This window comes from Lepidochelys olivacea, assembly GCF_965140295.1.
Source record: "Lepidochelys olivacea isolate rLepOli2 genome assembly, chromosome: 10".
NCBI classification, from domain to species: Eukaryota; Metazoa; Chordata; order Testudines; family Cheloniidae; genus Lepidochelys; species Lepidochelys olivacea.
Genome location: NC_140420.1, coordinates 58,454,793 through 58,480,309, shown reverse-complemented (window position 1 = coordinate 58,480,309; position 25,517 = coordinate 58,454,793). Strand labels below are relative to the sequence as shown.

The window sequence follows — 25,517 nt, the reverse complement described above, 5'->3', positions numbered from 1 at the left end:
CCTGGCTACTATGGGGTGAGGGAATAGAGTGGGTCAGGTTTCCACTGTTTGACTTCTCACCTAGAGCCTCTTCGGTGCTGGGTAGTGTGAAGAAGTGTCGTCTACCTTTAGTCTCCACTTTTTGAGTCTGTCTCCTCTGTGAAGCGCCTGCTTCTGGTGCTATGTTGAATTGCTTTTGCTACAGCAACAGTGTAAATTTGATACAATTCTGGAGTTTCATTGCTTCCCACAGGTTCTGAATAGAAGCAGTGAAACAGACCCGAGTCTAAACACTCTGCTGGTGCTTGGTAATGCTGTGCAAAGGCATTGGAACTGACCTCAGATTTGGGAAGACAATGCTTAGTTGGTTTGCATTTTGGAATATTTACTCTAGAACATAAAGAACAGAAAATAAGTTTGTTTTTTAAATTAAAAGCTTAATTTTTGTAGGAACTGCTAACATATGCCCCCAAGTAGCAGGAAAAGCTTCCTACTTGCTTCCGGTGAGTGAATTTTTCTAGCTACATCTACATGTGTTCATAGCTTATTCCCTGTGCATAAAATTCTTAAAGGAGAGAGGGGAGGATTTCATTGGGAGTAAATGATTAGAATTTTGAAATGGAATTATTTTACTTTTTATTACTGGATCTCCTTATTTGGTTTTGGAGGATTTACACGTACATCTTATATTCGCTGTGCAAATTGAGTGGTATTGTGGAAAATGAAATTGACATGGAGCATAGTCTTTCAAAATTATCTAAAATGATTTATTTTGTGTTATAAACTTTGAGTGGTGTAGCTGACATATAATGCTTCATGTGTCCAAGTGAGTGCTAAATTATCAGTGGTTACAATAAGTCTTGTGGTTTAGAAGTTATTGGAAAAATATTGTATAGTGGTAGACACAGTGTACTGGAATAAGGTTGAAGAAAATTAGCTACCCATTTACTCTTTGGCCTCCCCTTACCCAACTGGATGGGTTTACCATGTAATTGTCGTACAGTTTTTTTTTTTTGGTATGTTCCTTTACATCTTTAAAGAGGCTAGTGTAGGTATATTTTCACTTCCATGCCAAATTGCGTTGTAAATATATAAATTGTCATATTTATCCAGTATTTTCTAATCTTATTAGTGCTCACTTTGTGGAGTAGCAAACACAATCCTTCTTATGGCAACCTAGTTGTTTCATCTATTTTCTCAGCAAATATTTCATAGTGCTCCAGTGAGGTATTGTATTTCTAAGACTGCCATTCGAGTTTCATAATACAGCTCCTTTTGTTTGTGTAACATGGAACGAGAGTCTTCAGCCATTGCTGATGTGGGCATTATAATAAACTTATGCCTCAAATGCTATTCCAGACTCTTCTGTGCATTGCTACTTTCCCATCCTTCAAATCAATAAATTGAAATCAGGGCTGGAAAGTAGGAAAACTGATCTTATTTAAAAATAAACTCTTTACTTTAAGTCTTAAGGCCAGGAGCTGTCTGTTATACAGCTTGTACATGGGACTGGGACCTCTGACATACTACCTCAATATATATAAATAGGTTTAATGAACTTAAATTGTGCTGTTTAGTACATGTAGATTATTTGTTAAATAAAATTTGTAAATGAATTTATATTTTCTTGTTTTTGAAGACCTATCTTAAGTTGTGATACTGGTGTAACTGAGAAAATGTATTGAATCCATTGTTTACCTAATGTGCCCTTTTGCAAGTTGTATATAAAACACTGAATCAGATGAATTATTAACTTACAAGAGTAGCTACCAAGTGTAGAAAATGCTCTAGTGCCATCCATTTGGTTCATCTATATTTTTCTTTTTGTTGTCAGAACATGAGTGATGCAATGGCTATCCTACATAAGCTACAGACAGGTCTGGATGTGAACGTGAAGTTCACTGGTGTACGAGTTTTTGAATACACACCTGAATGCATAGTATTTGACCTTCTTGATATCCCTTTGTACCATGGATGGTTAGTGGATCCTCAGGTAAGCAAAATTAGCTTAGATGATGAGTTATCTATTTCCTGTCTGAACTATTTTACATTTTACTGATGTGTATGGCACATCAGAATTTTCAGATTCTTGTTTAATTTTAACCTAAGGCTCCTAGTCTCTCTTGTTGTTGTGTAGACAGGAGTTACAGTGAGCTGATCATGTTTTCTTTTGAGTCTGCACCCTGAAAGATTAAAATTTCACCTTGAAGCGTGGTGTGAAATCATACTGTTCATTTTAAGGGACTATAACTTTGCAATGATTGAATATTATAAAGTTCTAGATTTTAGACAAGTCTATTTCAAGTCCTGCATCAGTGCAAAATAGCACTGCTGGTCTAGGGAAGTACTGAGTTTGTTTTTGCCCTTTCCAGGAGTGGTATTCATTTCTTACCTTGTTTGCTCATATAAGAGTTTGGACACTAAGAAGTTAGTGAACGTGATGTGACTTCCCTCCTTCCTGAAATTCCTACCTGCTTTTAGCAGCTTCTGTTTCAAGAACTGAAACAGAATCAACAAAATTTCAACAAAATCAAGTTGAAAAAATGAAATTTTTATCTTAAACAAAATTATATCACTTATTCTTAAGATGGGCTGGCTGAGGCGCTATCCACTTAAGAAAAGAAGGTGATACTGTTTGGCTGGGGAATTATACGGCTAGAATAGCCTCTCTGTATGATTGATGTGTTCCTAATGATTTGTAACTCTGTCTTGTAATTATCTAGGCTCTTTTCTAGTTGTGTTTTTTGTTTCACCTGGCAATTTTCTTGGCCAGAAAATGTTTTCATCTCATTTTAGCACTACAGACAGCAACCCGTCTCTCTCTGATGCACCCTACATCTATAGTTCAGATCTTTGTGAACTCTATGGGTGACAATGTTGGAGAACAGGAGAAACAATAGTTGTTGTAGTTTTGGCCAAGGGAGAAACACATATTGGTGTTCCAAAACTTTTCTGGTTTCCTGTTTGCTTCCAGGTGCAAATCAAGCCTTTCTTACTGATTATTAATAGTTATTTATTATTAGGTTAGTCTTTTGTGGCACCAGCTATGACTGAAGCCCCGCTGATTTAGAAACACATGAAAAAGTGATCCTTGGTCTGAAGAACTTAGATTTTAAGTTGGTATTTACCAAGTTTTGTCTCAGCTACTTGAGCATCTGACTCTGTGATCTTCCAATATAGTTTAAATCAGCTGACATACTCATGCTATAGTTTCAAGATTTGAGATTTGGTCAGGAGGATGTCTTAATGGAGGGACCTTAATTCTGGAAATCATTTCCCATGCTGATGTAACAGATCCAGAATTTCCTTAGCTTTTTACATTACTTTAATGTAAAAAGCTAACTGTTCCCACAGGTATTTCTCTAACAGATAACCTCTACATTTTCAATCTAGATGACATTAGTTAACTTGATTTTTGTATTGATCAAGACTTATATGAGCTTCCGGAGACAACTGTGGCAGACATATACTTTTTTAAATTGTGAAAACTTTGTAATAGCCTTCCTAAAATAGGAATGCATTATTTTTTTGTATGCTAAATGTTTGAGTACTTAAAAAAAACAAAAACAAAAAAACTACTAGATGAAGCCATCTCATTTTTTAACTTTTTTTCTTTGGGATCCTCTGGAACATGCATGTAAGTGATTTGCAGCACATTATAATGTATCCTAAAAAGGAATAAAGAAATGTGGCTTAAGTAGGCATGTATTGATTGATTTTTATGTGACCCACATGACGCATTGATTCTGCAGAGTCTAAGTTTTCACATTTAAAAAATAAAGTTTGTAACTCTCGTAGTTGCAGAGAATCTTCCAGATGTGTACCAAGTACAACTAATGCAGCCTGAGTTTGCAGGCTGCCTGCAAGAATGGGTCTGGAAAGTATGAAGGCATGATACAGAAAAAAGGGAATAAGAAAGGAAGTGGGGGAAAATTTTGTTTATAAAAAACCAGCATATTCCCCACTAAGTGAAGCTGAATGTGCCAACTGAAAAAATAATAAATAACTGAAAGTTGAGGTATTGATTAAAAGACTGATTCTACCCCTGATCTTTTTATGTAGATCGCCCACTCATATAACTCTGTATTGAGGGCAGCGTGTAGTATTAAACTTAAACCCTAGCTCATACTCCATAATTAAAATGGAATTTTGCGCACTCCACAAAATGTATGCAACATCCTTGGGTTAAGGCTTTTCAAACCAGGGCTATGTATTGACCTTAGTGTGGTATACCCAAAAGACTAAAACCTCTTGTGGACAATTCATTTTTGATATATTTTATCTTGTTATGAACACTTCCAGTAGGCACACAGGAGCAAACAATGGATTTTCTGTTCTTCATAAAGATAAATGAATTATTTGTTTTTCCAGATTGCTGACATTGTGAAGGCAGTTGGTAATTGTAGTTACAATCAATTGGTGGAGAAGATAATCTGTTGTAAACAGTCGGACAACAGTGAGCTGGTTAGTGAAGGTGGGTGAATGCTGCCATTGTAATTTTTTTCTTCTTTAATTACTGGAACTAATGAAGTGCAGTATCCATTTATACATTTTTAAAAATTATTACACTTTTTTTTAATTATACATTTTGTATATTGGTCTGCTGTATATGTAGTCTGTCCCGTGGTGGTGACATCCATGTGATATACTGCATTAATCATGCACACTAAATCTCAACTGCATCTTTGCCCATTAAACCATCTGCACTGGGATTGCCCTCTGAGACTGGAATTTACAAAGCTTTGCAAACCTCTGAGCTCTGCTATTTTTAAATTTTAAAAAGCTGGAGAAATCTTTCTCTTCTTACAGAATTTCATTAGTTTGAGGTCTCATGGGCAACGTTCAGTCAGGGTCAGTGACAGGTTTCAGATCTGCTATGTCTCAACATAACTTGTTTAGACATGGAAACTTTATATCATTTGGAAAGGGGAAAATCACTATTAGAAAGATATAGTACTTCTACGCATGGTAGGTCTCAAGATTTCAGACTGGAAACATAAAGAAAAGCTATTATACGTTATTGTTGAGACTTGTAATCTATCAGCTGTTCTTTCTGTGGTTTGTGCATTTGGACTCTGTAATAAGGGAGCCTTCCTTTACTGGTGAAGGGATATGAAAAATAGTGTCAGTAAAAATGCACATGTGTAAACTGCACATGTGTGAGTGAGCATGTATTTCACAAAAAATACAATCTATTTTTGTTCTAAAGTTTGATCCATAGACTATAGTTGATTCAGGCAGGGATTAATTTTTGGAGCCATCATTAGTTGGAGGCTCATTATGTTTGTTGCACTGAGAGGCAGAGCCTCTAATCGGTAGTGGGGGTCATCAGTGGTGATCTACAGAAAACACAGGAGCTTAAAATTTTTCATTCAACTTTTCAGTTACTGCAAGGTTTAAATCCATTGTGCTCTGAAAACAAGTATGCATCACCATGTATTCAGTTTTCTATACAATTGCAAGTATAGGTAAGTAGTTTGAGAGTTTGAAGAGCTAAAGATTATTCTTGAAATATTCAGGACTGGTGCAAGCTTTATTCTGATTCTTCTACAAATAGCCTTACTTTAATACTTTGAAATTTAAATAGAAGTAGATCCATTCAAAATTTCATGGGTGGACTCCATTTTTAATTTGAAGTTAGTAGTCTTTACAATACTTTTTCTAAATATGCCACAGAAACCATTGTGAAAATGTTGTTTGTCAGTGTCAGAAGGGGTATAGCACAAGCCTGACCAGTGTTTAGTTTCACAAGGCTTTGTGACTTTTGCAAACTGTCTAATCTCTTCAGTTCCATAAGGTTTTATACCTGAGGCAGTGTGTTACAGAGGATAGGTGTGACATTCTCTACCTTAAAGTTGCATCCTGGGACCTCCCCCCCCCCATATTCATCACTAACATGAGATTATGATGTGTGTTATACAAAGTATACCTTGTGAGGTATCCTTTAACAAGTCTTGATCTGTTGAACATTTAATATGCTGTTGGATGGTATGTACTGTCATTGTATGTGAAGTTAAGTATCGCTATATGTGTTACTGAAATATGTTGTGAGGTTGGGAACGCCCACAGCCAGCCTTTCAGTTACAACAAAGAAGGCCCCGGACAGTGTTAATAGCCCTTCAAGAAAACAATCCTATCCCAAAGGCTCTTTAAAGCAGTGGAGATTATTGCTTGTCAAATGGGGACTGACGGATCCCTGCAGCACAGCAAGGATCTTTCTAGCAGCTAGAAGAAAGTATAAAAAGAGAGACGGTGACATCACTTGGCCTCTCTTCCCTCACCCCAGATCTCAACACCTAAAGCACATCTGGAAGACAAAGATTTTGAACTGGGGAAGTTTGGTCTCAGGCTGGAAGGTAGTCCAGTCTGTGTGTATTGAGGAACTGTAACCTGCTTGTATCATCTGTTAGGGTGAGACACTGCTTGATTCAAATCTTGTTTAGTCTGTTAGAAATGCAGTTTAAATTCTAACTATTTTATTTCTTAGATAACCAACTTTGATCTCTGTGCCTGCCACTTATAATCACTTAAAATCTATCTTTCTGTAGTTAATAAATCTGTTTTACATTTTACCTAAAAGTGTGTTTTGGTGGAAGTGCTTGGGAAATGTCAGCTTCGATTACGAAGGATGGTACATATCCACTTTCCTATGAAGAACAGGCGAACTAAATATGAACTTACACTGGTCAGGTATATGGAGCTGGGCGGGAGGGGGGGATTGGCGAGAGCCTCTCTATTGATGGTTCATGAGTGGCTGGGAGATGATTCATGTAACTTAGTTGGGTGTGTCCCTGCCTATGAATGCCTGTGTAAGTGCAGTACCTGTTAGAGCAGTGGATCTCAAACTTTTTTTTTTTTGCGGACCACTTGAAAATTGCTAAGGATTTTGGAGGACCACTTAATCTTTCCAAATGTGGTTTGTACTGTTAGCTAACTATTGTAAAGCACTTTGGATAAAAGCACTATATTAAAAAAAACAACAACATTGTTTATTCTACAAATAAAAGCACACAACTCATATTTTAATATCGATACTTACCTTTCTAATGTGATAGGTGTGCCCCTTTTCTCTGTGCTGCAGCTGCCACAGAGCTGAGGCTGGGAAAGAGGGCTTTCTCTCCCTGGCAGCTGCAGCCTTGGAGCTGGGGAAAGTCACCTCTTTTTCTCTGGCTGCCGCAGCCCTGCACATCCCAAATTTCCTCCACCCCTTCTTCTCACCCCACTGGCCCCTACCACTTACCCCACCCCCCAAGGCCACCACCTCACCTTATATGTGCATCTTCTCCAGGCACCTAATTAGTGGAGCCACGCCTGCGCGGCTCCACTAATTAGGTGGATGGCCCTTCATTCTCTCGTGTGCAGCTGCCCAGGTTCCACGAACCACAGTTTGAGAACCTCTGTGTTTGACATGAGCCTCACAATGTGAGAGGCAACCCAGGCTAGTAGGTTTGGAGGGCTAAGCAGTCTCACAGTCCAGGTTGCACCAGGAGACTCTCTCAAATCCTGTTCCAGTGTCCTATTGTAGCAGATTTAGGTTTTATTCCTGGCTCTGCCACTTGGCTGCTGTGTGGTTTAAGGCAAGCCAGTTTCATTTCTCTATGAACTCTGTTTCTCCTCCAACCCTTTGTCATCTTTATTCAGATTATAAACTGTCTCCTGCTGTGTATTTGTATAGTGTTTAGTACAATAGTACCCCAATCTCAGTTGGGGTCTCTGTGCTACTGTAATGAAAATATAAATAATAGTTCTTGGAAAAAATATCCTCTAGGTCAACTAGGTAAACACTTAACCTCAGATTTTTAAAGATATTTAGGCATTGCTGCCCTCGTGTTGTAACACCTAATTGATTTATGAGCCTAAATTTCATATTCAAAAGTGATTTAGGCAGTGCACTCAGAAATGCCTAAATAAGGGTCCAAATAATGGTCTTGACCCACTTAAAACTTTTAAGTTGCAAACTAATACATGCATTTGCTCTAAACTGATGACTATATAAGCCAGTTTGTTTTAACAAATATAAAATTCTTCTTATCTAAATATAATAAAGGGGCTACCTTTAGCTCTCATTACCTTGTGGGAGGAAATACCCCTGTGCTATCCACCTCTACCTGGAATCCTTTCAGCTAGTTACCATCTTCCCTGCATAGGCAGGCACCATCCGGAACCACAACATGAATGCTTAACTCAAAATTTAGAATAAATATGACATGGTTTATGAGGTACTGGAAATATTGGGAAAGTGGTAATTTTCCATATTATTAAATACAACCATTTTAGGTTTTCTACAGAGTCATGGAATTTTAAAACTCATTTTGGCCATATTTAGAAGTGGCTTCCAAATAACAGATTGGGGAGCTTTATAATAGTCCTGTACCATGATGCTGTTTAAGAGAATTACAGAATTGTTTACAAGAATAAAGGTAATAGTAGAATACAAATAAGATTTACAGTGCTGATATATACTGGTCAATCTAACAAAGGCATTGTCAGCTGTAAAAAATGGGCAAGTCTTCAAAGCTCAGCTGTTTTGGAGCTAGATGGTTGAAAAATGGAAAAAAAAATTTTTTTCATTCTTACTTTACCAAAACATTACTGAAGATTTTGGTAGGTGTTTTCAGAAAAGTTCATCTTTGGACAGGGACCAGGTATGGAAAAACATCCAAAAAGGTGATTTTTTTTTTTAAAATCCTGCGACCTTGTAAAACTGTTAAATTTAACTGTTTTGAAAACTTGAGGTATTTGTTTGCTTATAAGGAGCCTGAACTATAGTAAGTGCAAGAATGTTAAATGGAATAATCCTTTTATGAAGGCTCTAATATGATTGAATTTTCAGTATGCTCATAAGGGAACACATTACTTCTCCCTTATTTACAATCTGTATTGAACAGCTTTATAGCCCAAACTGTTGAAAATAGGTGGGTAACTGTCTCTTGTAGTGAAATGCCTCTGACAGTGTTGGTAAAAATTATTTTTGATTGGCCACATTTAAGACTTTGAAAATAGCTTTAAGTACATGTAAAGTACATTATTAAAGCTGATCTGAACGGTGAGGGAGGCACAAAAAACTGGTTGCATACTTTTTTGTGCATCTTCATAATGCATAAAGAGAGCCTGAAAAGTTTGTGTGTATGCGTGGTTTTTTATTTAGTTCATATCTTACTAATATCAGAAATGCCAAGTCCTTTTTTTGTTCGAGGCCTTCTTCACAAGACCTGGAGATTGTGAACGGGGATCCCGGGAAGGTTAGATAGCTTTTCTTTTGTTAGGCAGGCATTTGATCTAAATAGATGTTAATAAAGTGGACAATTTTAAATAGTGTGAATAAAAATTATTTCCCCTCATGTTTCTTTTTCTTGGTATTTGCAGTGTCATAATATTACTAGTTCTCCAGCAATCCACAGACTCTTCCAGGAAAAACAGTAAACAAACCTGAATTACTACTGAAGTGAAGTGGGAGATTGCCAATCTGTGTCTGTTGCCTGCGGGAGTCCTATGTCTCCCAGAAGTGCAACTTCTATCTGGCCCTCAAGTCTAGGGTAAGGAAAAATAGAGAAATTAAACTCAGACTGTTAAATGGCTGAAGGGAGCATTCCATCAGCTTCTGAGTCAGGTTAGTAAATGAACTAATACATCTGTCTCTAGGCAGATCCAGCACCCCGCAAGCTTCCCTTGAGAAAGTCCTTTTGAAGCCTTTAGGGAAGGTTTCCAAAAAGAGGAACATGGACTCTCACCTTAAGGCGACAGCTCTGAAAAGATGGAAGTCCTTGGTGAGATCTAGGTCTCCAAAGCCTTCACATCTCTACTTATTACCTTCTGCGTTGAAGGATTCCTCCTCCAGTATCGCTGTGGCCATAAAATCCCAGAGCACAAAGGAAAGACATGGTTCTGATAAGGCCTTGGTAACCTCTACCGTCAAGGAGGGGAAGCTTAGAGAGTTGGGACTGGCACTGTTGAGTTCAGCCCAGCCTTCGGTACCCATGCATGTGGCACCCTTAGGCAACAGCACCAGACACCAGCGGTGTCTACTTCGGTACGTCCACAGTGGCTTTGGCGACCGTGGTCTCAGCTACCTCATGGGTACCACTCCCCCTACTCAGTACCAGAGGAATTCAGCTCTACTAAGGACCTCTCAATAATGGATGAACCACAGTCCCCCCTCCTGCTGGGTACTGAGTATCTCTTAGTACTGAAACCTGATCTCTGGACTACTGTCCTCTAGTACTGCAGGATTCTCCACTGTTTCCTGCAGGTGCTCCCCCTTTGGATCAGATAGAGGTAGATGAAGGAGACTTCCAGTCAGTATCGTCTATTTCTGTTCATGGTTCTCTACACATCCATTCAGGATCCCATTCTCTGAAAGTCATAGGGAAGATAAGGCTAATTTATCAAGGGTGGTGAAACCATGCATGCCACTTCTACATCTCTATGGGCCCTACAGTGGCCATTCTGGGGCCCCGAGCTGCTTATCTACAGCAATGTACCGGTGGTCTGGCAAAATCTCACAGGGAGGGCAGAGTTGTACAGCATTCTCCTCCCCAACCAGCCCTCACCCAGGAGGCGACATTTGAGGAGCGGGCAGCTAGGGCGAATAAGCAGGCCCCCCTCAAACATCTGTTTCATTCTTGCATCTGGATGAAGCAGTTATGCCTCCACTACCATCCAGGGCCAATGATTTCCAGCAATATAAAGACTTCATAAAGAGGGTAGCTGACACCCTTCATATTTCTCTCGAGGAGGTCAAGGATTCACAGCACAAAGGGTTGAATATCTTGTAGTCAGCAACACTCCTCAAGGGTGTGTTACTAATCAATGAGGTGCTCCTAGTTCTAGCTAAGATGATCTGATGGACACTTGCCACTATTCTAACCATGTCTAAAGGGGTGGATAAGAAGTGTTTATGTTCCCTCTAGGGATTCTTTTTGTTCTCCTATTCCCTGCCTAACTCCCTGGAGGTGGATGTGGTAAACAAGGGGGGGGGGAATGCAGCACTTCTCTCTTCCCCCCTCCCTTCCCCCCATATGAGACAGACCAGAAAATGCTGGTGGATCCCTTTGAGTGAAAGGCCTATTAATCAGCAACCCTTTCAGTTCAGGATTGCAAATTATCAGGCCCTGATGGCCAAATTATAATGAATTTGTGGCGCTTGTTGAACATCTGCCCCAAGAACATAGGGCGCAATTCTAATCCATCTCAGAGAGCCGGTTGGTGGCCAGAACTGCTGTGGACACTGCTGCCAGGTCCTTCTCCATGGCAGTGGTTATGAGAGGGCATTATGGCTCCATCTTTCAGGGTTTTTGAGAGAAGTACAGAACAGTGTGGAAGATCTCCGCTTGACAGTCATAAACTGTTCTTGGAGGCCACGGATCAGTCCTAAAGGACTCCAGGGCTACTTTGTGATCTCAGGGCATATATACACCTACATATAAGAAAAGGTTTAGTAGGTCACAGACTGGCCAGAGATCACATCCTACTCAGTTTTCCAGATCCCATAGATCCACTGAACCACTCACAAAGACAGATTTCAGAGAGGGGGTTGCACGAAGCAATAGTTTTGGGTTGGTTGAGGGTTCAAAACCACCTCTGCCTCTGGATTTACAGCTGTGCCTATTAGCCCACCTCCCTCGTTTAGCAGACCAGCTTGCCTACCTCCACCATGGTTGGAGGCAGATCACTACAGACAAGTGGGTAATAGAGGTAATATCAGGTTAAACCATCCATTTTATGTTGTTCTAACTTTCATTCCTCTTCCCTGTCCCCCTTCAGGGCCCCTCTCGTTAGCTTTTATTGAGACAAGAAGTGAAATCTTCTTCGATTAGGAGCAATAGAACCAGTTCCTCCTCCTCCTCACAAAGAGCAAGAGATTTTACTCTAAGTATTTCCTTCTGCTGAGGGACGATGGAGATTGATCTTGCATCTAAGACTTCTAAACAAGGTAGTAAAGTCTCAAAAATTCAGGATGTTGACTCTGGCAGCTATAATTGCCTCACTAAAGAAAGAGGATTGATTTTCAGCTCTTGACATACAAGATGTCTATTTCCATATAACAATACACCCATCATATAGGAAATACCTATGCTTCACTCTAGGCTAGGATAATTTCCAAACTGAGTGCTTCCTTTCAGCCTTTCCTCAGCCCAAACATTGTTCTCAAAAGCCCTGACCGTAGTGGCTGCTTAACTCCAACAAGAAGCGATTCTAGTCTTCTTGTACCTCGATGACTAGCTACTCAAGGGCCGTTCCTACAAAGCACTGCTGTCTTTCACCCAGATGGCCCATGCTCTGTTCCACGAGTTGGATCTGTAGTTGAATGTAAAAAAAAATCCACATTAATCCCTATACACATGATACAGTTTATAGGGGCATATTTGGACTCATTGAAACCAGAGCCTATGTTCCCTTAGACACATTTGTCATCTTGTCAGGTCTGGTACAAGCAATTCAGGGGAGACCTCAAAACACAATAAGCTCCTGGGACACATGGCAGCTTGCACCTTTGTGACCAATCATGCAAGGCTATCTCTCTGCTGCTTCCAAAAACTGTGCAAAGGCTATGTAGTAGTCCTGTTTGTCCAGATAGCCCTCTTGATCAACTGAGAGAAACCACCCCTGATTCCAATGCAAACGTTAGAATTTATAGGAGCCAGAATAGATTTGGTAACAGCTCAGGCATACGTATCTCAGGATAGGTTCCTTGCAATCCAATCCCTAGTAAATGGGATGATCACTAACCCGGCCAGGGGTGTGCAGACTTAGCTGACACTGTTGGGTCATGTGTCCACATGTACATATGTGATGCTGCTTGCCAGACTTCACCTGATGCCCCTACAACTATGGCTCAGGTCAGTCCCCAGGAACCATCTGCTGAGCAAATCAATGGTAATATTATTCCGTGTCATGAGAGCACTGACCTGGTGCCTACCCCCAACAATGTTCAGAAAGGAGAACCATCTGAAACCCCATAAACATCCTGAACACTGATCACGGACTCATCTAGGACAGGATGGGAGCACCCACCTGTACCATTGCCCAATATAAGAGAGATGGTCCCCGGAGGAGGTGAGACTACACACAGAAGTGCTGGAGTTTTGGGTCATCAGGCCAGTGTGTGGTCTCCTCCTGGTCCTATGGCACGTTGTAACACACAAACCAACAAAACACTGGCAATATATTACATATGCGAGGGGGTGTGCTATCTCCCCCATTGGGTAATGAAGTGATCAAGTTGTGGAATTGGTGCTATGAAACATCCCTTTGATAATGCTGCACCTGCCAGGAACCAGCAGTGACATAGTGGGTTTCCTGAGCTGGCATTTAGTCACTGACCACAAGTGGTTGCTGCAGAAATTCACCAAGAGTACATTTTCTGTTGTGGAGGACATGGGTAATAGATCTGTTTGTCACCAGAGATAATGCAAAGTGCTCCAGCTTTGCTCCAGAGGCCATGAATCCAGAGTCCCTCCAATCACATTCCTTTTGGAGTGGAGTTAAAGGCTTTGTTCCACCTTCCCACTGATTCTACAGAGTGACTATCAAAGCCAGATGAGAGCATCTCAGCTCATCCCCATAACTCTGTAATGGCTGAGACAGTTCTGTCTTATGAACTTGCTACATCTGTTGGTGCAACCCCCGAGCAAGATCCCACTCCACCCAGACCTGTTATCACAGGGACAGTTACTTCACCCAGACCTAGTGTCACTACAACTGACTGCCTAAATGCTGCTTGGATGAGTATCCTGGAAAAGGGCTGCTTGTCACTTGTCCAGGGTATCTTGATTCTAAGCAGGAACCCATCCATGAGAAGAACCTACTCTAAGTGGAAGAGGTTTTCCATATGGGTGGCCCAACAGGCTTCAATACGTAAGATCCTGGACTGCATACTGCAGTTGAAGTGCTCTGGACTTGACTTCCCTCTGATACGGTGGCTCTTCATCTTCTCTCCTCTTACTGTATCAAAAATCCTCAAGGACCTCACATGTGCTGATCCAGTGGTCACTCTCTATAGTACTGTGTTGACCAGACTAAATATTTCATGTTGTCCCAAGCCTGTTCTCTATCCCTGCTTTTGGAGTCGTTAGCCAAAAAGTGCTTTGAGTTGCATGGAAGCTGAGGGGGGTCATGGCTACATTTCCCTTTATGTAAGTGGCATCATAGACTATCAGGGTTGGGAGGGACCTCAAGAGGTCATCTAATCCAACCCCTTGCTCAAAGCAGGACCAATCCCCAATTGTTGCCCCAGATTCCTAAATGGCCCCCTCAAGGATTGAACTCACAACCTTGGGTTTTACAGGCCAATGCTCAAACCACTGAGCTATCCCTCCCTCCTCCACATTGATGACATCTTGAAGAACTACAGTTACATGATAATGTAACTATAGTTATATTACTTTTGTATTAGTAACAATATTTCCTTCAAGATGTTTCTCTCTCTCTCTCTTTCATATATATATTTCTGCTGTGTGCACGCCTTCCACTCTACTACAGGATCTTGTTTCATTTGGTTTCTGTGCTGAAGGAAGCGAGTGGTGGTTGAGCTGCTTCACCCTCTATGCCCCCAGTGCAAAGCATGAGGATACTCAGGGCCATGGGTGGTTGCAAAAGACACTGTCAGTCAAACAACTCTGATCCTGAGTAAATGGGGCGCACATACACCAAGAGTGGAATGAATAAATATACACAACACATCTCAAACAACTCTGGTTAATGTATGTTTCCTAGATGTGTGACCTTGTGTTTTGTCTGTATTAAAATGCTTGCTGCTTAAAGGTGCCCAGGTTATTAAACGATCCAGATCACTCTGCAGAACTGACCTGTCGTTATCACTGTTTACCGTCCACCAATTTTGGTGTCATCTACAAGCATTGCCAGCAATGATTTTATATTTTCTTCTGGATCATTGATGATAAATATATTGAAGAGTTGGACCAAGAAAAGATCCCGGTCAGACCCCCACTAGAAAACCCCCTATTGAATGATGATTCTCCATTTACAGTTAGCACCTGAGATTTTCCAGTTAGCCAGTTTTTAATCCAATTAATGTGCTACCTTGATTTATTATAGTGCTGTTTTTTTAAAATCAGGATTCCATGGTGCTAAGTCAAATAACATGATTGGTAAAATGCACTGTTTTTGTACAAGAGAAATTTTTAAAAATCCCACCTCTGTTAAATTATTATCATTATTATTGATTTGTATTACATAGGAGCCCATTGTGGAGCAGGGCCCCATTATGCTAGGCACTGTACAAACATAGAACAAAAAGACTGCAATAAGATTGCAGTAAAAAATTTAATGCTTTTGTGACCGTCTGTACAAAATTTATTATAGTCTTGTAAAAAGGGTGAACATAGGGATACAAAGTATGCCTTCTGAGGTATCATTTGAAAATTCATAATTGGCTGATCATTGCTGTCTTGGTAAAATATGTGTGGCAACATTATAGGTAAAGTTACAAGATTTTACTGTATAATATTACTGAGATGTTACAAGTTCAGAAAAGCAGGCATAAACCAGTTCCTCAATGACAAGAGCCAAACTGATGCTTCAGGTGTCAAAAAAATCAAATGGACTTGTCACCTGGTTAAGTGGCCATTCTTTGGCAGGAAAGAGGGTGTGAGTGAGAAACCTACATTTTTGGCAAAGAAACAGCTGGAGGTTCACATCCCCACAGATTTTCTGTCTCCTGAACCACAGTTGGAGATCTTTTTCAAAGAAAAGGAACTATAAGAAAGGGGAACAGGTGTCCCAAAACATTCCTCCCTTTCTTTCTATCAACGGCAACTACAACACCTGAGGAACGAAGAAACAGATTTGGACTGAAGGGGGAATCCTGTCTGAAAGGAAATTAGCCAGTAAGACTGCTAGAACATGTGGTGAGAGAGACTTTTTGCTTTAAATTCACTTAGCTTATTAAGTTAGGTATTAATTGTATTCTTGCCTTTTATTTCTTTGTAACCAGTCCTGATATTTATGCCTCATTACTTGTAATTACGCAAAACTTTTTCTGTAGTTAATAAACTTGTTTTATTGTTTTATCTAAATCAGTGTGCTTGGATTGAACTGTTTGGGAAACTTTGGGATAACAGGATTTGTACATAACATTTTCTTTTAATAAAATATATTTTATTTATATGAGCATGTGTTATCCAGGAGAGGGCTGGGCAATACAAGATGCACATTTCTGGGGGAAAGTCTGGGACTGGGAATTTGCTCGTGTTGCTCTGCAGTGTAATTCAGGAGTGGCTGGCACTCCAGCAGTATAGCTGGGAGTAATTTACATGCTGAAAGCTGTGTGAGAGCAGATCAGGACTGATTGCTCCAACAGCAAAGCAGTGTAAAAGGCACCCCAGGCTGGAGAATTGAGAGGATGCAGCTTTCCATCAGTTCAGATTCTACCCTGGGTAATGTCATAGTGTCACAGATGTAAATTGAGAAGGAAAGTTAACTTATTTTCTTCTAGTGAAATCTAATTTGATATAAGCCTTGAGAGTTCATTTCACTAGCTGAGAGAGAATTTTTGATATATTTAATTTTTTTATGTAGGTAGGTATGTATGTATTTAGATGTGTATGATGGACCCACAGTTAATAATCTGCATTGCTTTTATAGGATTTGTAGCTGAACAATTTCTGAACAACACAGCCACTCAGTTGACATACCATGGGTTATGTGAGCTGACTTCAGCAGTTCAGGAAGGAGAACTTTGTGTGTTCTTCAGGAACAACCATTTTAGCACCATGACCAAATATAAGGTATGATTATTAACCTTTTCATTGATTTTTATTGTCTGTGTGTCAGCTAGAAAAAGGGAATTTGCACAGATTTGTAGTGACAGACTAATAGGCTGCACTTTCTTACTGAATTTAAATGGTGGAGAAATATGACCCATTCCCAAATGACTACTATAAAAAGCAGCTATGTTTTAAGGTATATGTCATATTTAGATTAAATTATTGTTTTTGATAACTTAGCACTGTTTTTAAAAAATTAAAATAGCTAAATATTTTAGCTGCTTATTATAGTATTAGAAAAACTATTAATCTCTCCCCCCCCCCCAGCCGAAATAAAATTGTTATACAGCATTACTCTGGTTTAAGATCTTTGAGACAAGGTATTTTATTATTGGAATATGGATTATACAGGGTTTATACCCTTTCACTTTTATATTGTTATATTGCTGAATTTCTTGTCTTTGGATATGCTAACAATTGGGTAGATACTCTCACGAAGCAAATCATTGGACAATGGGTGAACTCTTTCTACCAGTTAATGTGTTTAAAATACAACTTGTACTCCTGGGGAATTCTACACCAAGAAATTAAAAATTCTGTACACAATATTGCATAATTCTGCATATTTTATTTGTCAAAATAACACAATATAATCATGCCAGTTTCTATTATTTTGGTAATTTATTTCAAAATACCTGTCAAGTATGTCTGTAACAGTACAGACAAAAAAGAACCAGGAAATATTTTTGACAAATAGATTCCTTACTAGGCATATTAATACATAACTTTAAGAAATAATTCATATAAACTGCAATACAGAAATGTATTTCCTGCATCCTTCAGAAGCAGTGGGGGTAATGGAGGAGCTGAGGGAGAGGGAAGTACTTGTTGGGAAGAAGCCTGGGAGTGAACCAGGAGGGTTGTTGAGTGTGGGTGGGAGAAGTATGGAATAGGGGGCTTTTGGGGAGGGAGGGATTGTTAGGGAGTTGGGGACCCTCCCCCATACAGATGCTGGCTGACCCTTAGCCTCTCCCATTCAGTCAGGCACATCTGCCCCTGTCCTCCTGTGTACTTGCAGTGCCTCCCTCATCCTCATGTGTCCCTGCACCCCCACTCAGCCACCCTCTCCCCATGCATCCCCCTAACACCATGTGTCCCTGCACCCACCAGTGCCATTTAGCCCTTTTGAACCCCAGTGTGTGACCCTCCGCAGCAGCCCCATATGCCCTGCTCCTCCTGTGCCTCCTCACCTGGCCCCGTGGGCAGGGCAGTGTGAGGAATACAGACTCTCCTCCACCAGCCTATCAACTGCTTGCTGCTATGGCTGGTGAGCTGGTTGCCCTCTGTTTGGTGCCACAGCATCCCCTAGTGGGCAAAAGCCATAACTGCAGTGACTCTCCAGCATTGTGTATTTTCTATGGAGAGAAAAATAATTCTGTGAGGGACATGAATTCTGCACATGCACAGTGGCACAGAATTCCCCCAGGAGTTAACTTGACCAGTCTATACTAGAGTTTTTAAAAGATGTTAGTTAAAATGTTTGAGGTAACTTTTTAAAAATACATCTTTTATCCTAGACTAGACAAGCTCTTTATGTGTAGACAACTTGACTAGCACGTAGCTAATGACAGGGTAAATGAGTTCAGTGCTAGGTATGACAACAGCCTAACTGTTTATATTTGCAGAAAATTGTGGAAACAGTGCCTGGGATATGGCCACCTCTGATTAGTTAGCAGCATCTAAAATTGTGGAAAAGCCAATGAACTTCAGAGATGAGAGGACTCTTGTCTGACATCTTCTCTTGAAATTAAAATGATAGGGATTTGAAATTTCTTTGTGTGTAGGAAAGGGTAAACTCTTTATGTCCTACAAAGCAATTACATAGAGTGGAAGGTAAACCACTTTTATTGGCCTTTTTGTGACGTGAGGAAAGAGGTTGACATTAAATTTGTAACCAGTCAAACAAGGTTCCCATGGGAAACCAGAGGTAGACTAAGACTCAGTGACTGTAGGGCTCACCAGCTCCATGGATGGAAGGATCTGTCTCATTCAGGTTCAAAGGCACTCGTGGAGCACCATTGCTTTTAAGACAACTTTACAAATCCTAAAAGGCTGCTGTGATTGAATTAACCATATAGGGTTATCCAGAAAGGGGCACTGTCAACTTTGAACTCAGTCAGCCCTCTTGGGAGAGAGGAGTGACCAGGTCTTTGGAGACAAAAGTTCAGAATGACAGAAGTTAACCAACCCCTGGGTGGTTGATGAAGCTGAAAATTCTGACATGGAACTCTAGCTAAGTTCTCTCAACATGAGTGTGAATTTTAGAAAGTTTTACCTTTCTATATTAAAGCTTTGCAGTTGTGCATTAGCCAGATTTTAGTAAAGGAGCCTTCTTTTTTAATTCATGTGTATTTATTGTGCCTTGTAAATAGTGCTAATAATTGCTAATTTTTTTACTACATTGTATTTAAGTTAGTGTGTCTCTTCTAGACCAGAAACCATAAGCTGGAGTACAGGTTAAATGTACAATGATGTTGGACAATGTGATTGAGGGCAGAATTTGACTGGCGGAATCTCCTTTTTATCAGTGTGTGTTTGTTTGTTTGTTTAGAACTCAAACAGTTTTACTAATTATTACCATACTGTCCCCAAAATGCAACATTACTTACAAAAATGAACTTGCCACTTTTTATTTACTACTTTTTAATGTTAGTGATAAGGTAATTTTTTTCCAATTTTGTCGTACTAGTGAAGTAGTTGAAAAAGCCAACTTGACTTTTAGATTGAATTTGTAGGTCTGACACTTTGAATAACTTTTTACTTGTAAGCTTGTTTGTCTCTAGTCACCTTTTTTACTAACTTTTCAGAAAAAAAGACATGCTTTGAATTAAGTTAATGTGGAATACAGCAACAACCAATAGTTACAGGAGTTGTATTCTGCAGTCTAAGACAACAAGGGAGGAAGCTAAAATAGGCCATTCGTGAACTTGTTGGGGGGTGGAGGGGAAGACTCTGAATACTGGGTAGAAGTCTGGATGGAACTGGAGTTGGGAAGCAAGATCTTCTGCAGAATTTTAATCTCTTCCTATAAGCCTCTCCTCTGTTGTGGGAAGGAAAAGAGGAATTTGTGCCTCAAAACTTTATCATAGTCAAATTTAGTTAATTTAAGACTCCATTCACATCCCAAATGTGCACAGACTACAAATATCATCTGTGAACAGCCTTTGTCATCACTGCTGAGGTGACAGTATGTGCTATAACTCTTGTTGACCACAGATATTTAGAATTTTTGCTGCTAGAATTAAAGCAGAAAAATAGTAATTTCTTCCATGAGGTGAGACATTCCTATGATTACAAAGATACGGTCTCATAATAGAACATAATATTCTAGGAGATCTTACAGGTCTCCAGTTACGTTTATGTGGCTTCATGCCCAATGAAAAGTCTGAAGAAATGACAAGTGTTTCCATCATTGTTACTGGTCTGTTACTTTCAAAATGTGAAAAACTCTGTATAACTCATTCCTTATGGAGCACTGTATAATTAGTGACCTGAATAAGCTGTGCAAATTTAAGACTTTAGATGCTACTTTTATTCCTTTCTTTCTTTCTTTCTTTCTTTCTTTCTTTCTTTCTTTCTTTCTTTCTTTCTTTCTTTCTTTCTTTCTTTCTTTCTTTCTTTCTTTCTTTCTTTCTTTCTTTCTTTCTTTCTTTCTTTAAATATAGCCTTGTAGATCATTGTAATGATGTTTGTAACGTGGACCAAAACATTGCAGGAAGGGTGGGAGTGGTTGTGGTTGTGTAGGGGGATATTTAATGTGGCCTTTTTAAATAAAAAGGACCTGTCCTACAAGCACCAACTGTTTTGAACAACAAATAAATGAGATTTAGAGCAATATTTCAAGTAGAATCAGCCAATCATAACACAAAGTAATATTTAAAATAGTAAAAATGCATTAAATTCACTTATGATATTGCTGCTGTTCAGAATGGACTGAAGTGTCACTTTTTTAAACTAGTGAAATATAATACGGGCCAAATTCTGTCCTCTTATCCGCACATGGGAACAGTGTTATTTTTAGCCAGAGACCAGTATTTGGATCAGAGTTCAAAACTTGGCTTTTAATTTTCATCCTGGGTATTTTACCAGTTTAGCACACTTAAATATAGATTATATGGTGAGATCACTTTAATACATGAAAATGCTGCGCCTCTGGGATTATAGACAACACCTTTTTAAGTGACCAGCAATAATATAGTATGGTTTAGGACACGAAATGAGTTCCTATTACTAAAAATACATTTCTAAGACTGAAAACAAATCTGGTTTTAAATTGAATTTAAAATATCTGAAAAATATCATATGTTGTCAGTATATTTTACTCTCATCCTACTTATAGGTATCCAGCAAATGAAAGGTATTGTCGACTTTGAAAATTGTGTTAAACATTTAGCAATACAATAGAATCTCATGGATTTAGACTTGTTAATAAACTTGTCCCCACTTTGCTATGGAGATTTAACACCTGAATAACAGACTTGCAAAAATAAAGAAGTTTTAACAATACAAAATATTTGTATTATTCCATACATTGAATATTATTCAATATTTGAAAATTCGTTAGTACTGTAGACAATTAAATACTCTTATAAATTAAGATTAAAGTATACCTATTTAATTATCGAAGTACATTTTGTGGTGCGTTATCCTTGGTTTTAATTACTTATTTTTTACAAATTCACTAAGGACCCTCACCCCAGTCGTTTCTGTGAATTTGCGAGATTCTACTGTATATTTTCTGTACATTTTACATCATTTTAAATTTTTGCTTTTCATAATATGAACAATCTAAAATAACATAAATAGTAAATGACTTTTTCTGATTGAAGTGTGACTGAATAATTTCCCAGCATGGGTTATTAAAGTCTAATGTGCACATTTACAAATCAACATTTTGTTTTCACATTTTAAAACTGAGTGAGCTAATAAAATTGCTGTCCCAGTAGAACCAATAATTCATCCATGAAGGATCCCAGTAGGTACTTGGAAATGTGATAGAAAGCTTCATGAATAAAACTTCTGATTTCTAAGGATTTCTTAATTGGGAGCAGATTCCTTATGAATTGCTTATAATACTGTACATACTGGCAATAATGGTGCACTGAACAACTCTTTAAAATTATAATATGCTGTTACATTCAGTTTGTGCATAATTAAAATATTCATAGACATACCTAATACACATGTCCAAATCAGGTGCTGATGTATACATATGGCTGATTAGTTGGGCAATGGGCATATGTGATATATAGGTCCTGCACATAAATTAGATATGTGCAGATGGATTGTGCATGTTTTACTTCAAAAATGTGACTCAAATTTTTATTAAGTAAGTTAGACAAAAGATGGCATGCTATTTGATACATTTACTATGTTATATATGTTTGTCTCTGTTTATCTTGGTGGAGAGCAGATGTTACTTTCAAGGGTTACTTTTCAAGATTTGAGGCTTATTATTTTCTAGAAAACTACCGCAGTGAATAATTAAAGCTAAACTATAGCTATAAAAATAAATGAACAAGGTGCATTTTGATGCATTATACTTGTTTACACTTGCTCAGTCAGAAATCAATAATTAACAGTGGGATATCAGTGGGTTACTGTTAGTGAGCCTATAGTACAGTACAGTCCAGCTTCAGTTTTAGTTCCCTTAATGTAAATTTCTTGGTGCTTAGTATAAATAAATGTAAATAGTACAGTAGCATGACTTGGAATGTCTTGTATGCAAAACATTTCAAACTAGGGTGTCATGGTTTCAACAGGAGTTACAAGTGCTGAATATTCTGGTTACTTATGTGCCATTATGTAGATTTAGATGTTTAACTTCAGGCACATAATGTTGAAAACTTTGGCCATAGTCTTTAAAACTACAGTTTTGGTTTTTTTTCATACTGATGATCTCTAAAGATTGTTAAGTCCTTTACTAAACGACTCACTTTTCCAGAAATTTAAACTGGCACTACGGAACATAAGATGGTTTGATTAGAAGAGTACAGTGCAAATTTAGTTCTTGTTTTTAAAACAAGAAGGGCCAATATAATGTATAGCTTTATAAGTCAGCTGGAACATTTATAATCTCCTTGAGACTTTAAAGGAAGTTAATGTAGGTCATATATTTCTTATGATATAAAATTTGACAGGAAAGCATCTTCACTTCCAAATTATCAACAAACGAATTATTTAGTAATGAGACTTTTGGGAGAAAATGAGAAAAAGGTAAGCATTGTTCTGTGAATGAGGTGATCTAAGCAGGAGGGCAGACATTAGCGAAAAGGCCCCATACTAATGAAAACTAACCACAAAGTCATTTTTGTTGTTGTCATGGCCACATTTATTTCTACTGTGTATGAGATTCAGTAATCTATTGAAACAAAATACAAGATGCTAAAAAATATGGTCATACAAATAAATAACTGATCTGCTACTCAGTAACACAATCTGCTCTTAATGTTTATGCTTGACCTCCAAATCTTGGCAGTAGTAATTGAGCTGTAGCCAGCACTGCTTCACGCATCAGATTTCTGTTCTAATTGAGAAGTGATAGAAATGTTTACTCTATAATTATGAGATGAACAAAACATTTAAATATAATTTAAGACAGCAGGATTTCTTTGGCTGAAATGCAATATAGTCAGTGGCAGAATTAAGGCTGATGTGACTTGGAGGATGCATGATTGAATTGGTATAATTGAAAATGAGGATGTAACTTTTGTCATTCTTCCCAACACATAGATATTATTGCTAGCTTCCAGTGCACAGAGTATGTTACAAATGGTTTTGGGGGAGATAGGATTTGAGGTTCAAAAATCACTACCTTTCTTATATTGTTTCCACGTTAAGTTTTATGTTGTTTCCCACTTAATGAGCATGAAGCTAAACTTGCCAATATACTACAAATGAGTAAGGAAATACACTAGAGGTCTTGAAAATTAAATATTAAAATATTATTCCATTCTGCAGTCTCTGCTACACCATTGTGGAATGCTTGTCAGTCATTCTTGTCACGCAAGTGACACAGAGATCAATCAAATTGCTCCAAAAAGTTTGGCCTCAAGGATTCTTGGTCACATACTGTCTCCTAAATTCTCCAGTTTTTGCTCAGAGTACATCGTAAAAGTACCCTTGCTCTGTCATGGCTGAAAAATAAAAAAGTTACTCTGAGTCAACAAATAAAATGAGAAAAGGGGACAAGAAATGTCTAACTTGCAGAGTGCCTCTTCAACCCCCAGCTGCTGGGTCTATTTGCCTCTGTTGCTCTGAGGACTTCTAAGACCATCAGGTGACACTGATTTGGAGCTTCCTGCTGTTCCAGGACCTTTTACCTCAAGATCAGCTAGGAGTTCTGACAATCATGTCTTGGCAGCACAGAAACCTACAGAAGAGGTAGGAAATTCTGCTCAGTCTATTTCTAATTTCCAGAAGGGACACAATGCACCTCTGTTCCTTCTACTCAATTTAGTTTTCATTATAGATAATTCAGTTGAGGAAGTGAGGTACAGACAAGACCTCTCACTCAGCCTACCATTAAGACAAAGAAATCAGCTTCTACTGCAAAGGCTAGCACTATTTTTTGTTGTACCCACCTCCCAAGAGCATGAACTCAATTTCAGCTCAGCCAAAGTCCGATAAGGAAAATCTCATTGGGGACAGCTATGAAGAGTTAATCATCCAAGTGCCTTCCTTTCTCTCATCCTCTGAGATAACCTGGTAGAGGATGATGATGATAAGGGTGTTGAGTCTTCCAGGTCGTAAGAGGTACTGAAGGACTTAATGACTTCTGGATGAATTTCCTGTTTATGCTGAAATTATTACTAAAATGCATAGAATTAAACCTTCTACTTATACATTGCTACAAGGGAACTCTAACTTATAGTAGAGGAAGAAAAACCTAAGAATGCAGTTCATCTGTGTCTGTCAGAAAATATCTTTGTAAGATGCTCATGACATTGAATTTGCCTTTCCTGCTAATGCTGCCAAGCTTTATAAGTTCCCCAATATTAATGTGAAATGCTGGTCCTCAGTCCTTAAAATAGTTTGTGGTGGCTGCTTGGATCCCACTGAAGTAAAAGCCAGCCCCAGAATCTACTTGAAAGAGTTGATTCAGTCCTTTTAAAATCTTATAGGTCTATGGCAACCCATCTAACCATCTCAGTTCATTCTTTCTACATAGCTAAGTACCTAATAAAATGGTAGAAAGGAGAGCTCTTGGCTTCTCCTGAAACAACTGCTTCTTCATCTCTCCACAAATGGTCAATTCATTATAGTTTATCCTGCTCTTACCTCTATGATACAAGTTCAGACTGTTTTTGTACTACCCTTTATATGGATTTCCTTGCATTGTCAAGCAGAGTCTCCATATCTTTGTTTTTGGACAAGATACTAAATCATTGCTTAATTCAAGCTTGTGTCCTTTCTGTATAGGGAGGGACATGTTTTCAGGGAGACTTTATAAAGCCATGAATGACCTTGCTGAAAATGTCTCATCAACTAAACATAAAGTTCAGGCCTTGAAATAGACCCAAACATTACTTTTAGTAATCTTGCTCTTTGGTGGTAAACCAAGTAGGAACAGTTACTGAAATCAGATCCTGTTGTCCCATGTAAACAAGGACGAAGTTGGGAAATTAAATTCTGTCCTTTCTGAGAAATCTGACCCTTAAGGTGTTTCAGAGATACAGGCTAGGATTCTTGTATTTCAAAATCACTGAAGCCTCCTCACTTCCAGCTAGTTGGCCCACTTTGTAATGTCCC

At 38.7% G+C, this 25,517-nt stretch overlaps 1 protein-coding gene across 4 annotated transcripts in view; it reads left to right on the top strand.

The window, feature by feature from the left end:
• MINDY2 (MINDY lysine 48 deubiquitinase 2) overlaps window positions 1-25,517 on the top strand; it is a 102,292-nt gene that overhangs the window by 41,791 nt on the left and 34,984 nt on the right. For all 4 annotated transcript variants that reach the window (XR_014713244.1, XR_014713245.1, XM_084640728.1 and 1 more), the window contains exons 4-6: window positions 1,814-1,972; window positions 4,351-4,453; window positions 16,585-16,727. Coding sequence is in view for 2 of the 4 variants with exons in the window: in XM_084640728.1 (XP_084496854.1) it covers window positions 1,814-1,972; window positions 4,351-4,453; window positions 16,585-16,727 (405 nt within the window). In the remaining 2 variants the exon portion in view is untranslated. The remainder of the gene's footprint in view (window positions 1-1,813; window positions 1,973-4,350; window positions 4,454-16,584; window positions 16,728-25,517) is intronic.